Genomic DNA, 18,180 nt, shown 5'->3' on the forward strand with positions numbered 1-18,180 from the left:
TTTATTCAACAATTTTTTCTTATTTATTGAAAGCAAACTTGTACAAGGCAGGCCAGTCCCTCTCAGGGTGCCCTAGGCCCCCAAGTAGATGTGAGAGGTCACCACGGTTCCTTCATCCAGGACTTAGTGAACTGGGCAGACACCTGCATTCTTGGAGGCTGGGAAGAGGGTGTCAGTCTTGGAGAGGCAACAGAGAAGGCAGTGTGAAGCTCTAGGTGAGCACGGGGTGGGGACTCCAGGACCCGTCCCTGGGTTTCCAGGCAGCCTTTCCCCATTAAAGCTGCTTGCAGGCACTGGGAAAGGCTAGGGTGAGGAGGGGTGGGAAAGGAGAGAGGAAGATAGCCCAAGATTGGGCGGGGCAAGAAGCAAACTGGGGCCAAAGGCCGTGTGTACCTCACTGTGGCCTCAAGGCTTGGTGGGGAAGAGCAGGCAGGTGAGTTCCCGGCTGCCGCTGTGTCTGTCCACAAGGGGCAGAGGGTGCCGCATGAAGTGCTGGACCATGGTGGCCACGGAGGAAAAGAGCTGGCCAGGGAGGCAGAGCATCTGTGAGTCCCATGAGCCTCATGCTGGGAGCAACTTCCTGAGGCAACTATGGGACTCTGGCAAAGGGACTTTTGACATTTTTCTAGATATCTTCCTTCCTGTTTGCCCCATGCCGCCCCACTGCCATTTTGCTGCCCCGTTCCAGGCCTCAGACAACTTTCCTGCTGCTGCACCCATGGGCACGCCGCTGGCCAGACTCCTATGTCCAAGGCTAGATCAAACTGACCCTAGGGCACGCCTCTGCCCTGGTACTCCAGCGTGGGGAGTGGTGTGATGGGTGTGTCTAGTTTGCATCCTGGCAAATGCTGGGTGCAATGTTGAGTCCTCAGGGGAAGTAGACGAGAGTCTGAAGATCCTGGACTCCACCCTCCTCCTAGCTGGGTTCATTAAAGGCACAAAGGCCCCTACCTCGACCCTATGCAGACTGAGTCATGGCAGGAGGGGCACCTCCCCCACCAGAGGGCCAGGCGTCTGGGAAGGAGTTCAGGGCTCTGGGCTCTGTCATTTCTGCCTACCCCAGAAAGATACAAAATGAGGGTTTTTCCCGAGACAAATGCTCTTGGCTGGGCCCGGGATACTGCTCTGCTGTCCCTCCTTAGGCCCCTGCCTCCTCCAGCTCCCACCTCCTCATGGTTCCTGCCCTCCCGGCCCAGGGCATAGTGGCGTCCACCATCCAGCCGCCGGATGGGAATGTTGAAGACCCGGCCGCAGAGCAGTACTGCCAGGGTGAAGGGCTGGGAGCCATGAGGCCCTGAGCTGGGGCGCACGGTGTAGGCCCCATCCTGTGGAGGAGACCCCAGCCATCAACCTCATCTTCCAATGGGCCTCCCACTGCCCTGAGCCATCATGAGGCCAGAACCCTCCGGCTCTCCTGCTCCCCACTGCTCTGCCAGCTACAGCTTGTGAGCGGAAGGGGTTTCGGAGGAGACCCAGGGTCCATGGCTGCCCACCTTTTGTAAGCGAAGCAGGGCACTCTCAACAGCATGGCGGTCACAATTCCCTGAGTACCAAGGCTGAGCCAGCAGGTCACTGTCCTGTGCATACACACAGCCACTCAGAGACGTGCCAGGGCACTCGATCCGGCATGGGGAGCCGAGGACACAGGGTGCAGTTATTTGCATTCCCATCGCCTTTGTTCAACTGAGTCCCCCGCAGGCAGAAAAAAGAGGTGTCCCTGTCTGGGGCACGGCGGGGTGCCGCACATGTGTGTTCAATATGTATTCTCACGGTGGTGCATCCTTCAGCCCAAGAGGGTTCCTGGGGGAGGACTCTCAGGCTCTGCTCCCGGAACCCCTCCCTACAGCCTGCTCCCAGCCCCTCCTCACCTCAGCAGTGGAGGCGCTCCCAACTGGGGCTACAGAGGGAAAAGACGATTTCCTTCCTGCTAGAAGAAGGAGATTATTGAGCTGGGGTGGGGTGGGGGTGGGCAAAGGTGGCTTCTAGGGGACAGCTGCGGGGGCAGGGGGTAGAAGGAGGCGTGCATGGGCATGAGGTGTGCATGGCAAGGGAAGCAGATGGAGCCAGGAGAGAGTGTTGTGCTGTGGGCAGCTGAGGGACTCCGGCAGGAGGGATCTGGAGCTGAGGGAGGGGCTCACCTGCATCGGGCTCACATTCCAAGTAGAGGTCCTCATCAGGTTTCTTTGGAGGGCCTAGCACCTAAGGTAGGGAGGGGTGTGTGGGACCATGGGTTTAACCAGTCCTGGGGTTCCATTAAGGAGTAGGGGTTTTGGGGGAGGAGCCATCGATTTGGAGGGGTGGCAGGCACCTCACTCCCTCCTCACATGGTGATCCTTTCTGGGAGCCAGCTTGAATGATTACGATTTCTCCTCTGTCCAAGAGGGGGCATCCCACTAGCACCTTCCCCTTCAGAGGTGCCCATGGGCCCCAGCTCTCGGAGACTGTGAGGAGGAGCCCTGGGCAGCACCCTCAGGACAGATGGCTCATTGCCTGCCAGGGGCAGGGGCCCTGCTCTGGGCCTTTTCCCTTGGTTTCAGGGATATTTCTCCTCTCTAGCCCCCCACCCCACCCCTGCGGTTTCCTAACCAGAACCCTGGAAAGTGAGGCGGAGATGGAGGGGCTGCTCACCACTCTGGACGATGCACCCTGCTCTGGAAGGAAAAGGAGAGAACCACCTGTCACACAGGGCAGGGAGCAGAAAGGAATTCAGTGGGACTGAGGCTGAAAGAACAGAGACTCCTTAGGGCGCCTCTGAGGAGGGCATCTCAGAGCCAGCTTTGAAACCCCATGAGAAAGCTTTTCTCATCCCCTAGTAGTTCTCTGCACAGCCCTATGGTATCGCCTGTCCTGACCTCCCAGCAAACTTGCCAGGCCTGGCTCCAAAGACTTTGGACTGTTCAAAAAATCATAGCAGCCGGGCACAGTGGTTCATGCCTGTAATTCCCAGCACTTTGGGAGGCCAAGGCAGGCAGATCACTTGAGGTCAGGAGTTCGACGCCAGCCTGGCCAACATGGTGAAATCCCATCTCTACTAAAAATACAAAAATTAGCCAGAAATCACTTGAACCCGGGAGGCAGAGATTGCAGTGAGCCAAGATCATGCCACTGCACTGCAGTCTGGGTAACAGAGCGAGACTCCGACTCAAAAAAAAAAAAAAAAAAAAAAAAAAAAAAAAATCAGAGCAGCTGAGCCAAAAAAAAAAGAGCAGACTGCTTCTGTGGGATCTTAGGCACAGCATTTCGTATCTCTGGGCCGCAGTCTCCTCATTCATTTCATTAAAGACACCGCCGCCTGCCTGCCTACCTTAGAGGATTGGTAGGTATAAAGGGGCACAGCCAAGGGAGTGCCATGAAAGGGCAGGGTATGAGACCCATGTCAAGCAAGCACAGCTCTACTCCATGGTGGGAGGACTCCCTGTCCCAGGGTGGAGCCACAGGAGGAGAGGACATCACCATTACCTCGCCTCCTGAAGACAGGTCTCTGCTTCCTGGCCACCGGCAGGCTCACTGCTGCCGTCAGCTGTGGGCACTGTGGGGCCCGTGAGGGCGGATGAGGGAAGGAAACTGAGGCACCAGTTTCCTTCCAGGAGGGCAAGGATGGGGCAGGATAGGATGGGATGGGACCACTTGTATCTGTGTAGCTTTAAAAAATGTACAAAAGGGATGACTCTTCTCTTTGCTTCTACCCTGTGGCTCTTTCTTTGTTGTGAATTGCTCCCTGCTTTTTACAAAAATTCCAGTGAAATGTATGATAAAGGTGGTAGCTTTCAAAATCCATAAAGTCCCACTGGGATAAAGGTGAGACTGGGAGCTGGCAGTGACTGGCAGCTGAGGAAGGGATTTCTTCACTCTAGAGATGGGGAGGGGTCCTCAGGTACCAGAATACAAGGGAAGGGCAGCTGAGCCCCTCCCCTCCCCCTCAGACAGATGAGAAGGGCACTGTGGGGGAAGCTGAAGGGGAGGGTGGAAGGACCAGGTCAGGCCAGCTGGAGGAGTGACTGACAGCGGCAAGGCTCTGGCTTCTCATGCATCTGGCATCTGATTTTTCAGGGGCCTCTTGAATGCAAATGTGGGGGAATCTTGCAAATGAGATGCCTCTAAGATTCACTCACTGGGAAATGGCAGCCTGGGGTGGGGCGAGTGGGGAAGGAGGGACTTCTGGGGAGGCCTCTCACCATGCTGGGCTGAGGCAGGGGTGGCGATGGCTTTGACGGACCCAGGGGGCCAGAGTGATCTGGAAAAGACCGCATGTGTTGTGAGTTGGTGGGTTCCTCCCAGGTAGGTTCCCATTTTCCTCCCGCCCCCCCCAACACCAGCCTCCATTTCCTCCTCCTTCCCTCACTCCCCTTGTTCATTGGCTTCCTGACAGCCCAGTCTCCATGGCAACTGGAGGCGGGCAATTTCCCTGCCCCCACCTGGCCGAGGAGCTGAGCAGTGGGAGTGGGATGCCAGCGGCAGCCGGGGCTCTCCCAGCACCCCCGCCCTTGGCCTGAAGAAGTGTTGGGATCTCAGAAGGGGAATGCCAGGCCCCCGCTGTTGCCCTGGTTACACCACTCCTCCTCTTCCCTTCCCACTCTTCTTCCTCCCTCCCCTCCTCCCTCCCTCAGTTCCTTCATCTCTCTCTCTCCCTGCCTAACCAAGAGGCCCTGGTGACTGCCAGCTGAGGCCTCCCTTGCTGCCTCAGTGCGGGGAGGGGAGGAGAGGCAAGGCTTATGCCCTCTTGTCTTGTGGGGACCCTCCTGCCCTGCCCAAGCACCTGGTCTCCCTGCCTCCCACCTCCCAGCCCTCACCCAGGTACAAGGAGTCCTCCTCAGTGCCAGGAAGGTGGGCAGGGGCTAGACTGAGGGGCAGAGCCTCACAGGGCGGCAGCTCGTACTTATTCTCCTCCTCGTCCTCCTCCTGGGCCTGGAGGAAGGGATGCTCAGCACAGCAAGAATGGAGGGGAGAGGATGTTCAGGGCAGGCTCTAGCAGCTGCCTCCCCCACCCCAACCTCAGTAGCCAGACTCACCTTGTGTCTCCAAGTCCCTGGGGCAGGCAGAAAGGAAGGGCTGGGAGCATCTTCTCTCCAACCTGGGGAGTCTGGACAGACAGGCTGGCCTCACCTCCTCCCTGCCCACCTTTCCCCAGTATAGTAAACCACCCACCCTTGACAGCTTCAGTGCTTCAACTCAAAGAAACCACTCATCACAGGTATTTCCAATGCTGTCGCAGGGCCACTGAGGTAGGCAGTTTGGAAACAAGGGGCCCTTCCACCAATGCCCATTCCCTGTCCCCCGCACCCTTGATTCTGGCCAAGACAGATGGGAGAGCTAGGCCCCTGTGACTCAGCAGTGCTGGGCTCTGGGAGGCTGGAGGTGTGCAGAGTCACTCTGGGGGGACCTGACTTGCAAGGGATCCCAGTCTGTTGGGCCCCCCGACCCATTGTGTCACTTACCTACACATCTGGGGGGTGGGAGCGGTGGCCACAGCCTGCAAGCACATTCTAGTCAACTCTGCCCAAGGGGCCCTTGAGTTTGTATGAGACAGACGCTGTGTTGTGGAACATTCACATCCATGACAATGTGACTGACAGAGGCCCTGGGAGCAGGGCAGCAGAGGAGGAGGCTGGGGGCAGAGCTGGTGCCAGTGGGCGCATAACTGCATGAGTTGGTGCCCTGGGAAAGCCGGGAGTCAGGGAGCCCTAGTGCTGACAGGAAGTGGAGGCGTGTGAATGGTCTCCCTGGGCAGAGAGGAGCCAGGCAGAGTCAGCACAGCTCCTGGGATGGCTGTGCCCAGGAGAGGAGGGGTAGAGAGAGACAAGACGGGAAGGCAGGGGAGAGAGGAGCCCCAGTACTCACCGGGGCCTGCTCCCACTGCGCTTGTCCTGGAAAGAGCCAGGGTGGAGAGTAGAGGGGTCAGTGCAGCCGGGATGCCTCTCCATGGCGGGGTCCTGGGCCTCCTGGGTGGGCAGGTTTGTGTACCTGGGGCTGTCCCGTCCTGGGACCACATCTTACCATGGCAGAGGCAGAGAAGCTTTGCCTCCCTGGAGCCCAGGATCTGCCACAAATGGCCTGGGGACAAGGGCTCCATTGTTCCCATCATTTGCATCTCCTAAACACCAGGAAGGTAGATCTGCTGTGGCCTCCAACCCCAGACCAGCTTCATCCAGGACACTCCCAAAGCCCAACCCCAGGTCTCTGAGCCTCCCCAAGGCGGGCCTCCCCCGTCTGTGGTCTCCAGCCCCTCTGCCCAACAAGAGGAAGAGTTAAGCTGGACCAGGGTTCTCAGGCTTCCTTCAGCTTTCTGATCAGTGTCACCTTTCTCAACTCATAGACAACATTATGTTATTTGGCAGATCCAATTAAAAACAGCAGGCTGGCCTTGCAGACACTTTTCTTAAACGCTTTACTGCTGTTGTCATTTGCTGGTGAGTGGTAACCAATGATTAAGGAAATGAAGGTGAGGGAGGCGCTTAGAAAGAGGCTCTCATATTTAGTGTGGCAGCTTCATTTTTTGATGGATGTATTTATCCATTCAGTGGGTATTTATTGAACATCCACTGTCTGCCAGAGACTGTTCCAGGCATTGAAGATGCCATAGGAAAACGAAGCAGGCAGGCATTACGTGTGTTTCCTCATTGGATTCTCACAGTAACGTCATGCTGCAAGTACTGGTTTTATCCCTGCTTTTCAAATGAGGAAACTGAGTGTATTAGTCAGCTCGGGCTGCCATAACCAAAACCCACAAACTATGTGGCTTAAGCAACAGAAATATCATTTTCTCACTGTTCTGGAGCTAGAAGTCCAAGATCAAGGTGCCATAAGGGTTGGTTTGTGATGCGGCCTCTCTTCTTGGCTTGTAAACAGCTGCTTTCTCTCTGTCCTCACATGACCTCTTGTCTGTGCACGCGCAGAGAGAGGCGGTTCTGGTAACTCTTCTTCTTATGAAGACACCCACACTCTCAGTTTAGGGCCCCACCCCCATGACCTTATTTATTTTTAATGACCTCCCTAAAGACCCTATCTCTAAATAGTCACATGGGGGGTTAGGATTTTAGCATATGAATTTTAAGGGAACACAATTCAGTCATAACACTGAGGCTCTGAGAAGTTGAATAGCTTTCCTGAGGTCATGCAGTTAGCAAGTGTTGGAAATGGGATTCAACCTGAGCTCTGCCTGCCTCAGAGCCTGTGCCCTAAAAGCTAAGCATCCTGTACCTCACCAGGATTGGGTCTGGACGCTCCTTTCCTACGATGGAATTAGCAGTGCTAATTGTGACCTTCCTTAAGGAGCTTATGACTTCCAGGGGCTCTGTTACCTGAGTGAACTTTGGAACTCTGACTTTCCGAGAAGGGTCGCGATAAAAATGAGGGCCGGGGCCTGGTGTCTGACTGTTTAAGTAAGGGAATGAGGAAACACAGACCCCGATCAGGAATGATGACACGAGGACTTCTAAGGCCCTGGAGCTTTCTGGTGCTTATTATTTCGGTGGCATCCTGGTTGTTGGTGCAAAGGAGAAATAAGCCCATGTACTTGCATCTTTGGAGGCCGCCAGGCTGGGGGCACTGGAGAGACACCCAGGGATGGAGGGGAAGACCAGACAATTCCTGGGACCTGCAGGCAAAAGGGCATCCAAGAAACCAAGAAGAGTCATTGGGGTGGCTTCACGGGGGGCCCATTTGGTACAAAGGGAAAAACGGAAAAAACAAGAAGAACAAATCCTCACCCAGAATTGGTTCTACTGGGTCTATTCTTTGTCCTCCACTCCCAGCTGACCTTTCTTCCACATTTAAACCATAAGGCAGGGGGCAATTTCCCTCACCCAAGGGGGCCTCATTTGGAATCAGGGTCAGTAGGAGGTTCTGGACACCACCCCACTGTAAACCTCAGCCTGAGCGAGTTTCCCAGTGCATGCTGCCCTCCCTCTAGCCACCTCCCTTCTGTGCTCAGGGCTTTGCATAGGCAAATGCCAGGGCTTGGGTGAGTGAAAGGGCCCCAGGCAGAGGGCAGAGTCCATGCCATCTGGGTGGGGCACTGGCCTGGGCAGATCTGGGAGAAGGGAAAGGAAAGAGGCCTGCCTCTGTGGCCTCATGTCGTCACACAGGCAGATTGGGATATCCTCTTTATCCATCTTTGGCATGGAATTGCTCTGTACACACCATAGATATTCCCTGGGATGAATTCCTGGAAGCACACTTGCTAGAAATTCACATTTTGAAGGTATAATGCCCCATTGTCCGGCAGCACCTGAGTGCCTGTTTTATGGTCCTTCCACAGCACAAAGTGATTCTCCAAATTTTTCAGGTCTCAGCTACTGAGAACAGGCCATGGGCCCAAGGCAGTCTAAATCCACCCTCAGAAAACACACAGCCTAGTTTAGAAAAAACTCAAATGGATTTCTCCCCTGCTCTCACACAACAGCAATCAAAACAGAGCAGACTTCTGTGACCAAACGTGGTGGCAGGGTGGGCAGTTCTCCCCACCACCCAGTGAGCAATCAGCTCTGCAGCAGACACAGCGGGGTGTCCTCCAATCCACTTCCAATACTACCTACCTGGAGACAGAGTCAGAGCCCACAGGTTGAGGGCTCAGTCCCCAACAGGTCCATCCTGCCACCTCAGACACCAGGCACAAGTCTGGGCCTCCAGAACTTCTGACCAACTGGCTTCAAGCTGGGGTTCCCACAACCTCTTCTTTGGGTTTGATTAATTTGCTGGAGCAGCAGCTCACAGAATTCAGAGAAACACTTACTTATGTTTACTGGTTTATTATGAAGGATATTGCAGAGGATGCAGATGAAGAGATGCGTAGGGCAGAAATAGTGGGAACGGGTGTGGAGGCTCCGTGCCCTCTCTGGGCACACCACACTCCAGGAGCCTCCACATGGTCGGCTATGCAGAAGCTCTCTGAACCAGGCCTCTTGGGTTTTTATGGAAGATTCATGCCTACAGCATTCCTTCCCCCAGCGTATGAGGCAGGACCCTCTCTGGAATTAGGGTCACACAATCACAAAGGTGGAGGAAGATTAGAGCCCAGCCTTGGGCAGGTGAAAGGAGGACAGGACAAGGCCAGAGAGATTCTGTTTCCTGAGGCCTGCTCCTGAAGCCTAACACAGCCAACATCATAACCAAAGGCTCTAAACAGAGCTGTGGGAGTTATGAGCCTGGAACCGTGGACAAAAACCTACATATGGAAGAAATACTCAAGGTCATTTTTGCCAGCAGACAGAGCAGATGGCGAAGTGTAGCCGGGACCCCTGGTGTGAGTGGAGTGGGATCCATTGCAAGGAGGAGGATGGAGGTGGCTCTGAGGACCTGCAGGGGGACAGGTAAGCAGGCTGTGGTCAGAGGTCTCAGAGGTGGGAGAACACAGCATGTGGAGGAAGAGCCGCGGAGATGTGGGTGGCTGGGCTCACCAAGAACAGAAGGGGACAGCTGCCATCCTTTTTGGCTGCTAAACATACCCTACATTTGGGGAGTTCTCCACCTCATGATCCTCGTTTCCAATTGCAGAAGCCAGGTGAGGCCTTCCCAACCTCCCCTTGCCACTGAGGTGCAGGCTGTGCCAGCCAGAGGCCCCATGCCAGACTCTGAATCTGTAGCAGGCACCAAGACGAAGGCACTCTGGGAGGGTGGTGACAGCCAAATCCTGTTTCCAGAGGCTTAGGGGGGTGAGCCCTTAGCGCCACCACCCAGGGCCCAAATCAGTGGCATTGGCAAACAGTGGTGTCAGTGCCCAGGATGGCTCTGTCAGGCTGGCTTGGCTGTGACCTTTGGGACATTATTCCTGGCTAACTCTCTGGCCCTGCTGGAGATACTATGAGCTACAGAATAGTTTTAATAAATTATTTTCCAGCCTAAACTAGCTAGAGTCTGTTTCTCTTACTTTCAGTTAAGAACTTTAATCCAGCCAGGCGTGGTGGCTCCTGCTTGTAATCCCAACACTTTGGGAGGCTGAAGCGGGTGGATCACCTGAGGTCAGGAGTTTGAAACCAGTCTGGCCAACATGGTGAAACCCTGTCTCTACTAAAGAAATACAAAAAAATTAGCCAGGCATTGTGGCGGACACATGTAATCCCAGCTCTCAGGAGGTTGAGGCAGGAGAATAGCTTGAACCTGGGAGGCAGAGGTTGCAGTAAGCCAAGATTGTGCCACTGCACTCGAGCCTGGGCAGTAAGAGTGAAACTCCATCTCAAAAAAAAAAAAAAAGAACTTTAATCTGGGGATGAAACCTCAGAGTCAGTGGGACCACCAAATGGATGCCAAGAAATCCAAACAGTGAACCCAGGTATGGGTGTCTCCTGGGAAGGTGGAACCAGAAAAAACTAAGTGTGATAGCATTATACCTGTAGAGTCTTGAGACTATTTATTTATTTATTTTGAGATGGAGTCTCGCTCTGTTGCCCAGGCTGGAGTGCAGTGGCATGATCTCGGCTCACTGCAACCTCCACCTCCCAGGTTCAAGAGATTCTCCTTTTTCAGCCTCCCAAGTAGCTGGGACTACAGGCACGCGTCACCATGCCTGGCTAATTTTTTATGTTTAGTAGAGACGGGGTTTCACTATGTTGGCCAGGCTGGTCTCAAACTTCTGACCTTGTGATCCACCTGCCTCGGCCTCCCAAAGTGCTGGGATTACAGGTGTAAGCCACCGTGCCCAGACAGGACTATTTATTTTTAGAGATAGGGTCCCACCCTGTCACCCAGGCTGGAGTGCAGTGGCACCACCATAGACCACTGCAGCCTCAAACTCATGCCTCAAGTTTAGGTTAGGACTCAAGTGATCCTCCAGCCTCAGCCTCCCAAGCAGCTAGGACTACATGCTCACACCACCAGGCCCAGCTAATTTTTAAACATTTTTTGTAGACATGAAGTCTTGCTATGTGGCCCAGGATGGTCTCAAACTCCTGGCCTCAAGTGATCCTCCTGCCTCAGCCTCCCAAAGTGTTGGGATTATAGGTGTGACCTACTGTGCCACACCATTAATTATTTTTATAATTTAAAAAAATCAATATAGAGAGAAAGAAAAAGGAGGGAGGAAGGGAAAGACGGAGGGAGATGTGATCTGGACTTCAAATATGAGGAAGCACAGGAAGACACAGACACCAGGGGAAGGTAGGGCCAGGGAGCAGGAGGCCAGGCCAGTGGGAGGTTATGTGGGGGCCAGTACGGGAAAGCCAGGTTTCCATTCTTGAGGGGAGTGGAAGAGAGGTACTGATGACACAAGGATTCCTCTTCAAGCAGAGTGGGAACCCACAAAGGCAAGTGGAGTTTAGGTGGGGTAGAAAGGAAAGAACTTTCTGAACATGAGGTTAGGGCCAAGTGTGTGGGGAGAGGTCTGTCCCTGAGGAAATAGGGGGACGTGGTGGGGCAGGGAGCTGCATGTGGAGGAGCCCCCATGAGGGCAAGGGGCCTTGAGTCCTCAGGACATTTTTGCCAGAGCAGGTGCTCAGGTTAGAGGCCCAAGACGTTCCTGGTGGAAGGGCCTACAGTCAACTAAACTCTGTGGTTGGGTTCACATTAAAGCCAGGGGCAATCCTGGTGGACAGCAGTTTGCAGTATGGAGGGAAGGGGCTGTCCTGGGCCAATGGATGATGGGGCTGGCTTCGCACAAGCTGGCAGAGGCCCCTCTTCCTCCCTCGCCTGCTGCTGTCACAGGCCTGCTGACTCAGCTGACTCTGGGGACGGCTGTGATGGGCAATGAAGGGCTGACAGAGCGAGGGACAGATGGCTCCCTAGAAGAGGCCTCTGCCCCATCCCTCCCTGGTGCACAATCATTTCTTGCCGCAGTTTCAGAGCTTTGTGAGAGACTATCCCTCTGTCTCCCCTGGCCGTGAGTAGAAAGTCTGGTGTGTAGTTTGTTGGCCAGGCACAGTGGCTCACGCCTGTAACCCCAGCACTTTGGGAGGTCAAGGCAGGTGGATCCACTGAGGTCAAGAGTTCGAGACCAGCCCGGCCAACGTGGTAAAACCCCGTCTCTACTAAAAATATAAAAAATTAACCGGGCGTGGTAGCACACACCTATAATCCCAGTTACACAGGAGGCTTAGACAGGAGAATCGCTTGAACCTGGGAGGTGGGGGTTGCAGTGAACCAACATTGTGCCATTGCACTCCAGCCTGGGCAACAGAGTGAGACTCGTCTCAAAAAAAAAAAAAAAAAAAAAAAACCAGCCGGGTGCAGTGGCTCATGCCTGTAATCCCAGCACTTTGAGAGGCCAAGGCCAGCGGATCATCTGAGGTCAGGAGTTCGAGACCCGCCTGGCCAACATGGTGAAACCCTGTCTCTACTAAAAATACAAAAATTAGCCAGTTGTGGTGGCACGTGCCTGTAATCTTAGCTACTAGGGAGGCTAAGGCAGGAGAACTGCTTGAACCTGGGAGGCAGAGGTTGCAGTGAGCTGAGATCAAACTATTGCACTCCAGCCTGGGTGACAAGAGCGAAACACCGTCTCAAAACAAAACAAACAAGCAAGCAAACAAACAAAAGTCTGGTATGTAGTTTGTCTGTTTTTCCGGAGGGCATTCCACTAGTTCTGCTCAGGTTTTCCAAGGGTTAGGCTCAGGGCTGAAAGTTGAGGTCGGCTTTCCCCAGCCTCTAGGGTACAGTGTCTGAGCCAGAAGCACCCTTTTCCCTCTGTCCCACTCACCTGTCCTGCCCTGCCCTGTTCCGGAACTTTTGCTCATAGTAGCTCTGGTCGTGTCACAGCTCTGCCTAAAACCCTTGAGTGACTCCTCATGGCTCCTTGAACAGACACCAAATGCTTCTTGATGCCTGGAAAGATCAGGCCCCTCATACCTCCCCAGTCCCAGTCCCTCCATTGTTTCCCAGGGACTTCCTCACATTCACCTTCTCTCTCTGCTCTTCCAACATGACTGAGGCCCAGGCAGACCATTCTGCTTCCTGTTGACTTAAGGAACTTTTAGTTAAATTTCTAGATATTTACTCAATTCTTACGGAATATGACAAAGAGAGAGAGCATTCTTTTTTATTTTTTAAATTTAAAAACAGATATGGGGTCTCACTATGTTTTTCAGGCTCGTCTTGAACTTTTAGGCTCAAGCAATCCACCCGCCTCAGCCTCCCAAAGTCTTGGAATCACAGGCTTAAACCACTGCACTCGGCCAAGAGGGCATTCTTAATATGCAGCAAAACAATAAAAAGAAAAGAAAAGAAAAGAAAAGAAAGAAAGAAAGAAAGAAAGGACTCTTCTATACGTATATCATACTTCAAAAACTGTTGCCCCCAAAATGGCAATATCTTCTTCACAGATGTCCCCGTCTCCCAGAGCCCAGCCCTCTCCCCTCCACCTTGGCTCTTTATCCTGCACTCAGTCACAGTCTCTTTAGCTGTCTAGTTTCTGCCCCCAAGAGAGCCCAGGAGGTGACCAAGTGCACAGGAAACCCGGGTGAGGCTGGTTGTGGGGGAGAGTGGTTGCAAACACAGTGTGACATGGTTTCTTTCCACCCTTTCTAATCTCCACCAGGCCCTTCTTATCTGGTGTGTACACTTGCTATTCCTCCTCTGAAACATCCTGGCCCCTTTCCTCCCTCCTCCTGCAGGCCCTAGCTCAGGTGACCCTTCCTCAGCAGCAGGGGTCCCAGACCAGGGCAGTCCCCTACCCCACTCTCTGAGCTCCCACCATAATTAAACCTACAGGTTTATTTCGCAGCTAGACTATAAACTCCCACACTTGACAACGCGCTATGTAAATGGGCAGCCACTGTGTCTGCCAAGTTCACGGCCAAATTCCAAGTGCCGGGCCCACAGCCTGGCACACAGCAGGCTCTCAATCAATATTTGTTGTAGCTGCTATTCAAATCTTACTCATTCTTTACAGGTTGCGCAAAGCCTGCCTCTCTGCAAACATCTTTGGTCTCTCCTCTCTGAAAGGCCTGTGTCTTGCCCATTTCCTGTCCATATGTCATCGACTACCAGGCCTAGGCTGAGGCACAATCCCCCGAGGTCCCGGCTGTTTATCTCCTGAAAACCCTTTTCCCCAGTGCAGACGGATCACCAAGGACTCCCTCACACTCACCTTCTCTGGTTCTCTGGATACCTCTGGCCGACCTTCCCCACCCCACTGGGTCCTTTCCTCTATTTGCCTTCCTTAGCGGGAGCAGCCATCGTCTGTTCCTCCCCTACCCTCTCCCTCCTCCACCAAATGTAACATGGCCCTGCTTAGGCTTCCTTCTTCAGCACAGAGCCCGGGAGCCAAGCTTCTCCTGTTCCCAGCCACTCTTCTACCCTCCCCTTTAGGAGAGACTGGACATGGTGTCTCCCCGACATCTCCAACCCCACCTCCTTCCTTGATGGTCCTGGAGGGTCCTGAGATCACCCCCCCTCCCTTTTACCAACAGAAAAGCCGAGGCCAAAGAAGAATGGATGTTGGCCAAGGCCATACGATGTACACAGAGCCAAAGCCACAGTCCCCTCACCCCCTCCCGGGCCACTGTGGGGACCTGAGCAGTCATGCCATGGGAGAGGGCGACCCCTGGTGGCGAGGAGGGGCATGGCAGCCTGTCGCTCATTTCCTGGGCCCAGAGGCTGACCGTGGAAGAGGCAAGGCCTGGAGGACCAGGCTTTAGTCATCAGGAAGGTAAATAAAGGCAAGGCCCGTGGAGTGAAAGAACCCAACTTTTGCTGGGCTTTGCCCTTCCTTAGCCACATTCCCTGTAATGACCTAACAATACTGCTCTGTGACTTTAACTGTACCCTGCTGATTTGCTGATTGGATCTTTAGGGGGCAGGAATGGGCATTAAACGGCTTTTGGCACACTGCGTGTCCCAAGGGTCATTACTGACTTGGGGGTCTGGTGCTAAGCCTTGGAATGCAGAAGCTCACATTCTGATGATAAGATTTCTAATAATAAGAGAATGGGCTCAGGCCAGGTGCAGTGGCTCATGCCTGTAATCCCAGCACTTTGGGAGGCTGAAGTGGGCTGGTCACCTAAGGTCAGGAGTTCGAGACCAGCCTGGCCAACATGGTGAAACCCCATCTCTACTAAAAATATAAAATTTAGCCAGGCATGGTGGTGTGCATCTGTAATTCCATAATCTCAGCTATTTGGGAGGCTGAGGCAGGAAAACCACTTAAGCTAGGCAGCAGAGGTTGCAGTGGACCGAGATTGCACCACTGCACTTCAGCCTGGGCGACAGAGCGAGACTCCGTCTCAAAAAAAAGAGAGAATGCACTCTTATTAAAGAGTCCAGGGGCTTAGTCAATAGCTGTCTCCAAGTTTCTATGGTACCTATCTCTCGTCTCTAGGGGCAGAAGAGCTACTCAACAAAAGGCTGACTGTTGTAACAGAAACACTCAGAAAACCGAACCTTTGAGAACTTCCCAAGCAGAAATGGGCATGCTTAGAGACCACTCGACCAGTTAATATGAACCCCACATCTGCTATCAAGAGAGTCTGGGCAATCTACTTTGAATATCCCTTCTGGAGCTGTTTCTAGGTTGTTTAGAGATTAAATGAAGTATTTCTAGGAAGTAGGTCGCCTAGACCTAATCACACAAGAATGACATCTCACCGACACACAAGGTCATGGCTAAACCTTCATTGACTAAGTATTTTCCTCCTTCCTTGATGATCCAGGATGTAGCAGTATATGCCGAGATCAGGAAGTGTAAAAGCTGAAAATGGAGTTGGAGACAGAAAGTCCAATGAGTTGCTGGCCACTGTGGTGTCACTGCTCCCGATACAGGTGTAACCTGAGTCTCCCACTTGGGAGCCAGAAATCAGCTGAGAAGAGGCCTCTGGAAAGAGGCCGCCCTGGCCCAGGAGGGTGGATGAAGTAGGGCCTCAGCACAGCTCATCCCACCGAGCAGGCCGGACCCTGAGTTCCTGGCTTGCACTGAAGGGTCTGGGTAAGTCCCTTCTGTAGCGCCTCAGAAGCTCCTTGGGCAACCTGGGAAGTTAGGACAAGAGTTCTGACTTTTGACCCTGAGGTGTGAGGAGAGTGCTTTGAGAGAGAGCATGGTGAATGCGAGTGACCTGGTTATTACCTCCGGGCAGCCTCCTAACTTCACCTTGACTCTGCCATGCAAAATTGATGCCTGGGCGCAGGGCGCCGACGATGGTCAGATACCGCGGCCTGAACACCCTGGAACCTACATCCCTGACTTGGAGGACCCAGGCCTTCCGGGGGCTTCTCCATGAGTCCTGCAGGCCACACAGGGACCCTAACGGACCTAGTTCAGTCTCAGGGTCTGGGCTGCTCCTACCTCCAGGAATGGGAGTTTGCTCTAGGCGATGGAGGAAGGGTTCAGGAGGCCACTCTGCGTCCCTACTAGCTTGTGGGCCCAACCCCCTACCCACCATCTTCTTCTCCCACGGCCCCAACCTCGTAGGGAGGACACGGCGGGGCTCAGGTTCGCAGAGAAGGAGGGCTCGGACCAGCGACTCCAGAGCAGAGCGGCGCGTGCAGGGGTGGGGAGCTGGGTTTGTGAGAAGAGAAGGCCATCTCCTCCCCAGCAGGAGAGCCTCCACCCAGCCACCGGAACCCCACCCTGCCTGGTACAATCTTTGCGTCCGGATCAGCACCCAAGGCCCCGCCCCACGTCCCGCTGCCTGCCGGGATTTGTAGTTTGTAGGGGTACGGCCAGAACGCGCGGGCGCGCGCGCGCGCGTGTGTGTGTGTGTGTGTGTGTATGTGCGCGCGTGCGTGCGTGCGTGCGTGCGTGCGTGCGTGTGTGTGTGTGTGTGTGTGTGTGTGTGTCCGGGTGGGGGGGGGTCTGTTGTGTTGACTGTGTGTGTCCGGGGGGGGGTTTGTTGTGCTCCCCGTCGCGCGCGAGCGTGTGTGTGTGACGGTGTGTGTGAGAGACTGTGTGTGTGTGTCCGGTCTGTTGTGGTTCTCCAGTCCCCGAAGGCCTTCCGGACCTGGGCTCAGCAAAGGCACCGCAGGCCGCAACTTCCGAGACCCCGCCCCGCGGCCCACTGTCTGCTGGGATTTGTAGTTCGTAGGGTTCTAGGGCCCTGGCCGGGCGTGCCCCTCTCCTGAGTCCTCGTTTTTCTCGTGAGCCCTGGATCTGGACAGTGGGCCCGGCGCAAGGCCCGCGACTCCGGCTGGCCTCCCAGTGGCACTTTCTGCCGATCCTGAGATGTACCCGCCACGCCTGCGGGACTAACCTCTAGGTGGGCAAACTGAGGCACAAAGAGGGGCGCGCTCTGGCCTGAGTCGGCCCTCTTGTGAGAATTTGGACTGAGAGACCCAGCCCAGACCTGGCAGGCAAGGCTGGGCCAGGCGAGGTCCTGGGCCCTTTCGATGTAAGAGTGTGCAATCAGTAGTGTTTCACAATAATGAACAGGCCTGCCCAGGACTGGCTGTGCATATTAGCGCTGGTTACCACAGGCTTGACGGATCAAATTTTTATTTGGCACCACTACAGAGGGGAGCCCAGGGAGGGAGGAAGTCTCTTGTGACCAGGAAAACCTGTGGTCCACCCTGGCCTTCAACTCTCCTTTAATGACAAAAATAAACCGAGTTTGGGAGGGGGTGAGGAGGGTGTTTTGTGAACTGTAAAGTCCATAGTATGAGTGAGGTGTTACTATCATCAGGATCAGACCTCAAAGCACTGGAGAAAAGGTCTGGGCCTTCAAGAGCCTCGCCTTAAAAGGGAGGGTATGGCCGGGCGCAGTGGCTCACGCCTGTAATCCTAGCATTTTGGGAGGCCGAGACGGGCAGACCACTTGACATCAGGGGTTCAAGACCAGCCTAGCCAACATGTCGAAACCCCATCTCTACTAAAAATACAAAAACTATCCGGGAGTGGTGGCACATGCCTATAATCCCAGCTACTTGGGAGGCTGAGGCAGGAGAATCGCTTGAACCCAGGAGGCAGAGGTTGCAGTGAGCTGAGATTGTGTGATTTTGTCACTACCCTCCAGCCTGGGTTATACAGTGAGACTCTGTCTCAAAAAAAAAAGGAAAAGGGAAGGTACACTTACTATAGTTATGTAAGAAATCCCCTTTGGGAGAAGCTGGGTGATCGGATTTCCCTAGACCTTTTTAATTTTTTTAAGTGGGGTGCAGATGGGTCAGGAAACTCAAAGGTTACAGAGCCCTTTCACTTTTTGTTTGCTTGTTGACAATTTTATTGAGATATAATATACCATATAATTCACCCATTTAAAGTGTACAATTCAGTGTTTTAGTATGTTCAGAGTTGTGTAACCATTATCATAATCTAATTTTGGAACA

General features: G+C 53.9%; 2 protein-coding genes and 1 long non-coding RNA gene across 31 annotated transcripts in view; 2 read left to right on the top strand and 1 right to left on the bottom strand.

Annotated features, from left to right (window-relative positions):
* Nucleotides 1-16,500, bottom strand: SH2D6 (SH2 domain containing 6). Of its 29 annotated transcripts, none has more exons than XM_074011427.1 (18): nucleotides 16,324-16,500; nucleotides 15,511-15,613; nucleotides 7,404-7,594; nucleotides 6,766-6,879; nucleotides 5,995-6,091; nucleotides 5,839-5,864; nucleotides 5,436-5,470; nucleotides 5,010-5,026; nucleotides 4,791-4,905; nucleotides 4,176-4,234; nucleotides 3,460-3,529; nucleotides 2,629-2,675; nucleotides 2,139-2,199; nucleotides 1,869-1,927; nucleotides 1,494-1,577; nucleotides 1,167-1,325; nucleotides 394-522; nucleotides 1-177 (listed from the first exon to the last, which is right to left on the bottom strand). In XM_074011427.1, the coding sequence occupies exons 5-17, from the start codon at nucleotides 5,995-5,997 to the stop codon at nucleotides 406-408; spliced, it is 852 nt and encodes a 283-aa protein (XP_073867528.1). In that variant the 5' UTR covers nucleotides 5,998-6,091; nucleotides 6,766-6,879; nucleotides 7,404-7,594; nucleotides 15,511-15,613; nucleotides 16,324-16,500; the 3' UTR covers nucleotides 1-177; nucleotides 394-405. The 29 variants fall into 29 exon arrangements, with proteins under 29 accessions (XP_073867528.1, XP_073867525.1, XP_073867526.1 ...); XM_074011424.1 differs by having other exon boundaries at nucleotides 5,010-5,080; XM_074011425.1 differs by lacking the exon at nucleotides 5,995-6,091 and having other exon boundaries at nucleotides 5,839-5,939.
* Nucleotides 4,177-13,163, top strand: LOC135966791 (uncharacterized). Its single transcript, XR_010580390.1, has 3 exons — nucleotides 4,177-4,278; nucleotides 9,205-9,308; nucleotides 13,014-13,163. It is a non-coding gene; the product is annotated as an uncharacterized lncRNA (long non-coding RNA).
* CAPG (capping actin protein, gelsolin like) overlaps nucleotides 15,607-18,180 on the top strand; it is a 27,137-nt gene continuing 24,563 nt past the window's right edge. Inside the window, exon 1 of the mRNA XM_015433475.3 lies at nucleotides 15,607-15,847. The gene's annotated coding sequence lies outside the window, so the exon portion shown is untranslated. The remainder of the gene's footprint in view (nucleotides 15,848-18,180) is intronic.

The sequence above is a fragment of the Macaca fascicularis genome, chromosome 13 (genome assembly GCF_037993035.2).
Source record: "Macaca fascicularis isolate 582-1 chromosome 13, T2T-MFA8v1.1".
In the NCBI taxonomy this organism is placed as follows: domain Eukaryota; kingdom Metazoa; phylum Chordata; class Mammalia; order Primates; family Cercopithecidae; genus Macaca; species Macaca fascicularis.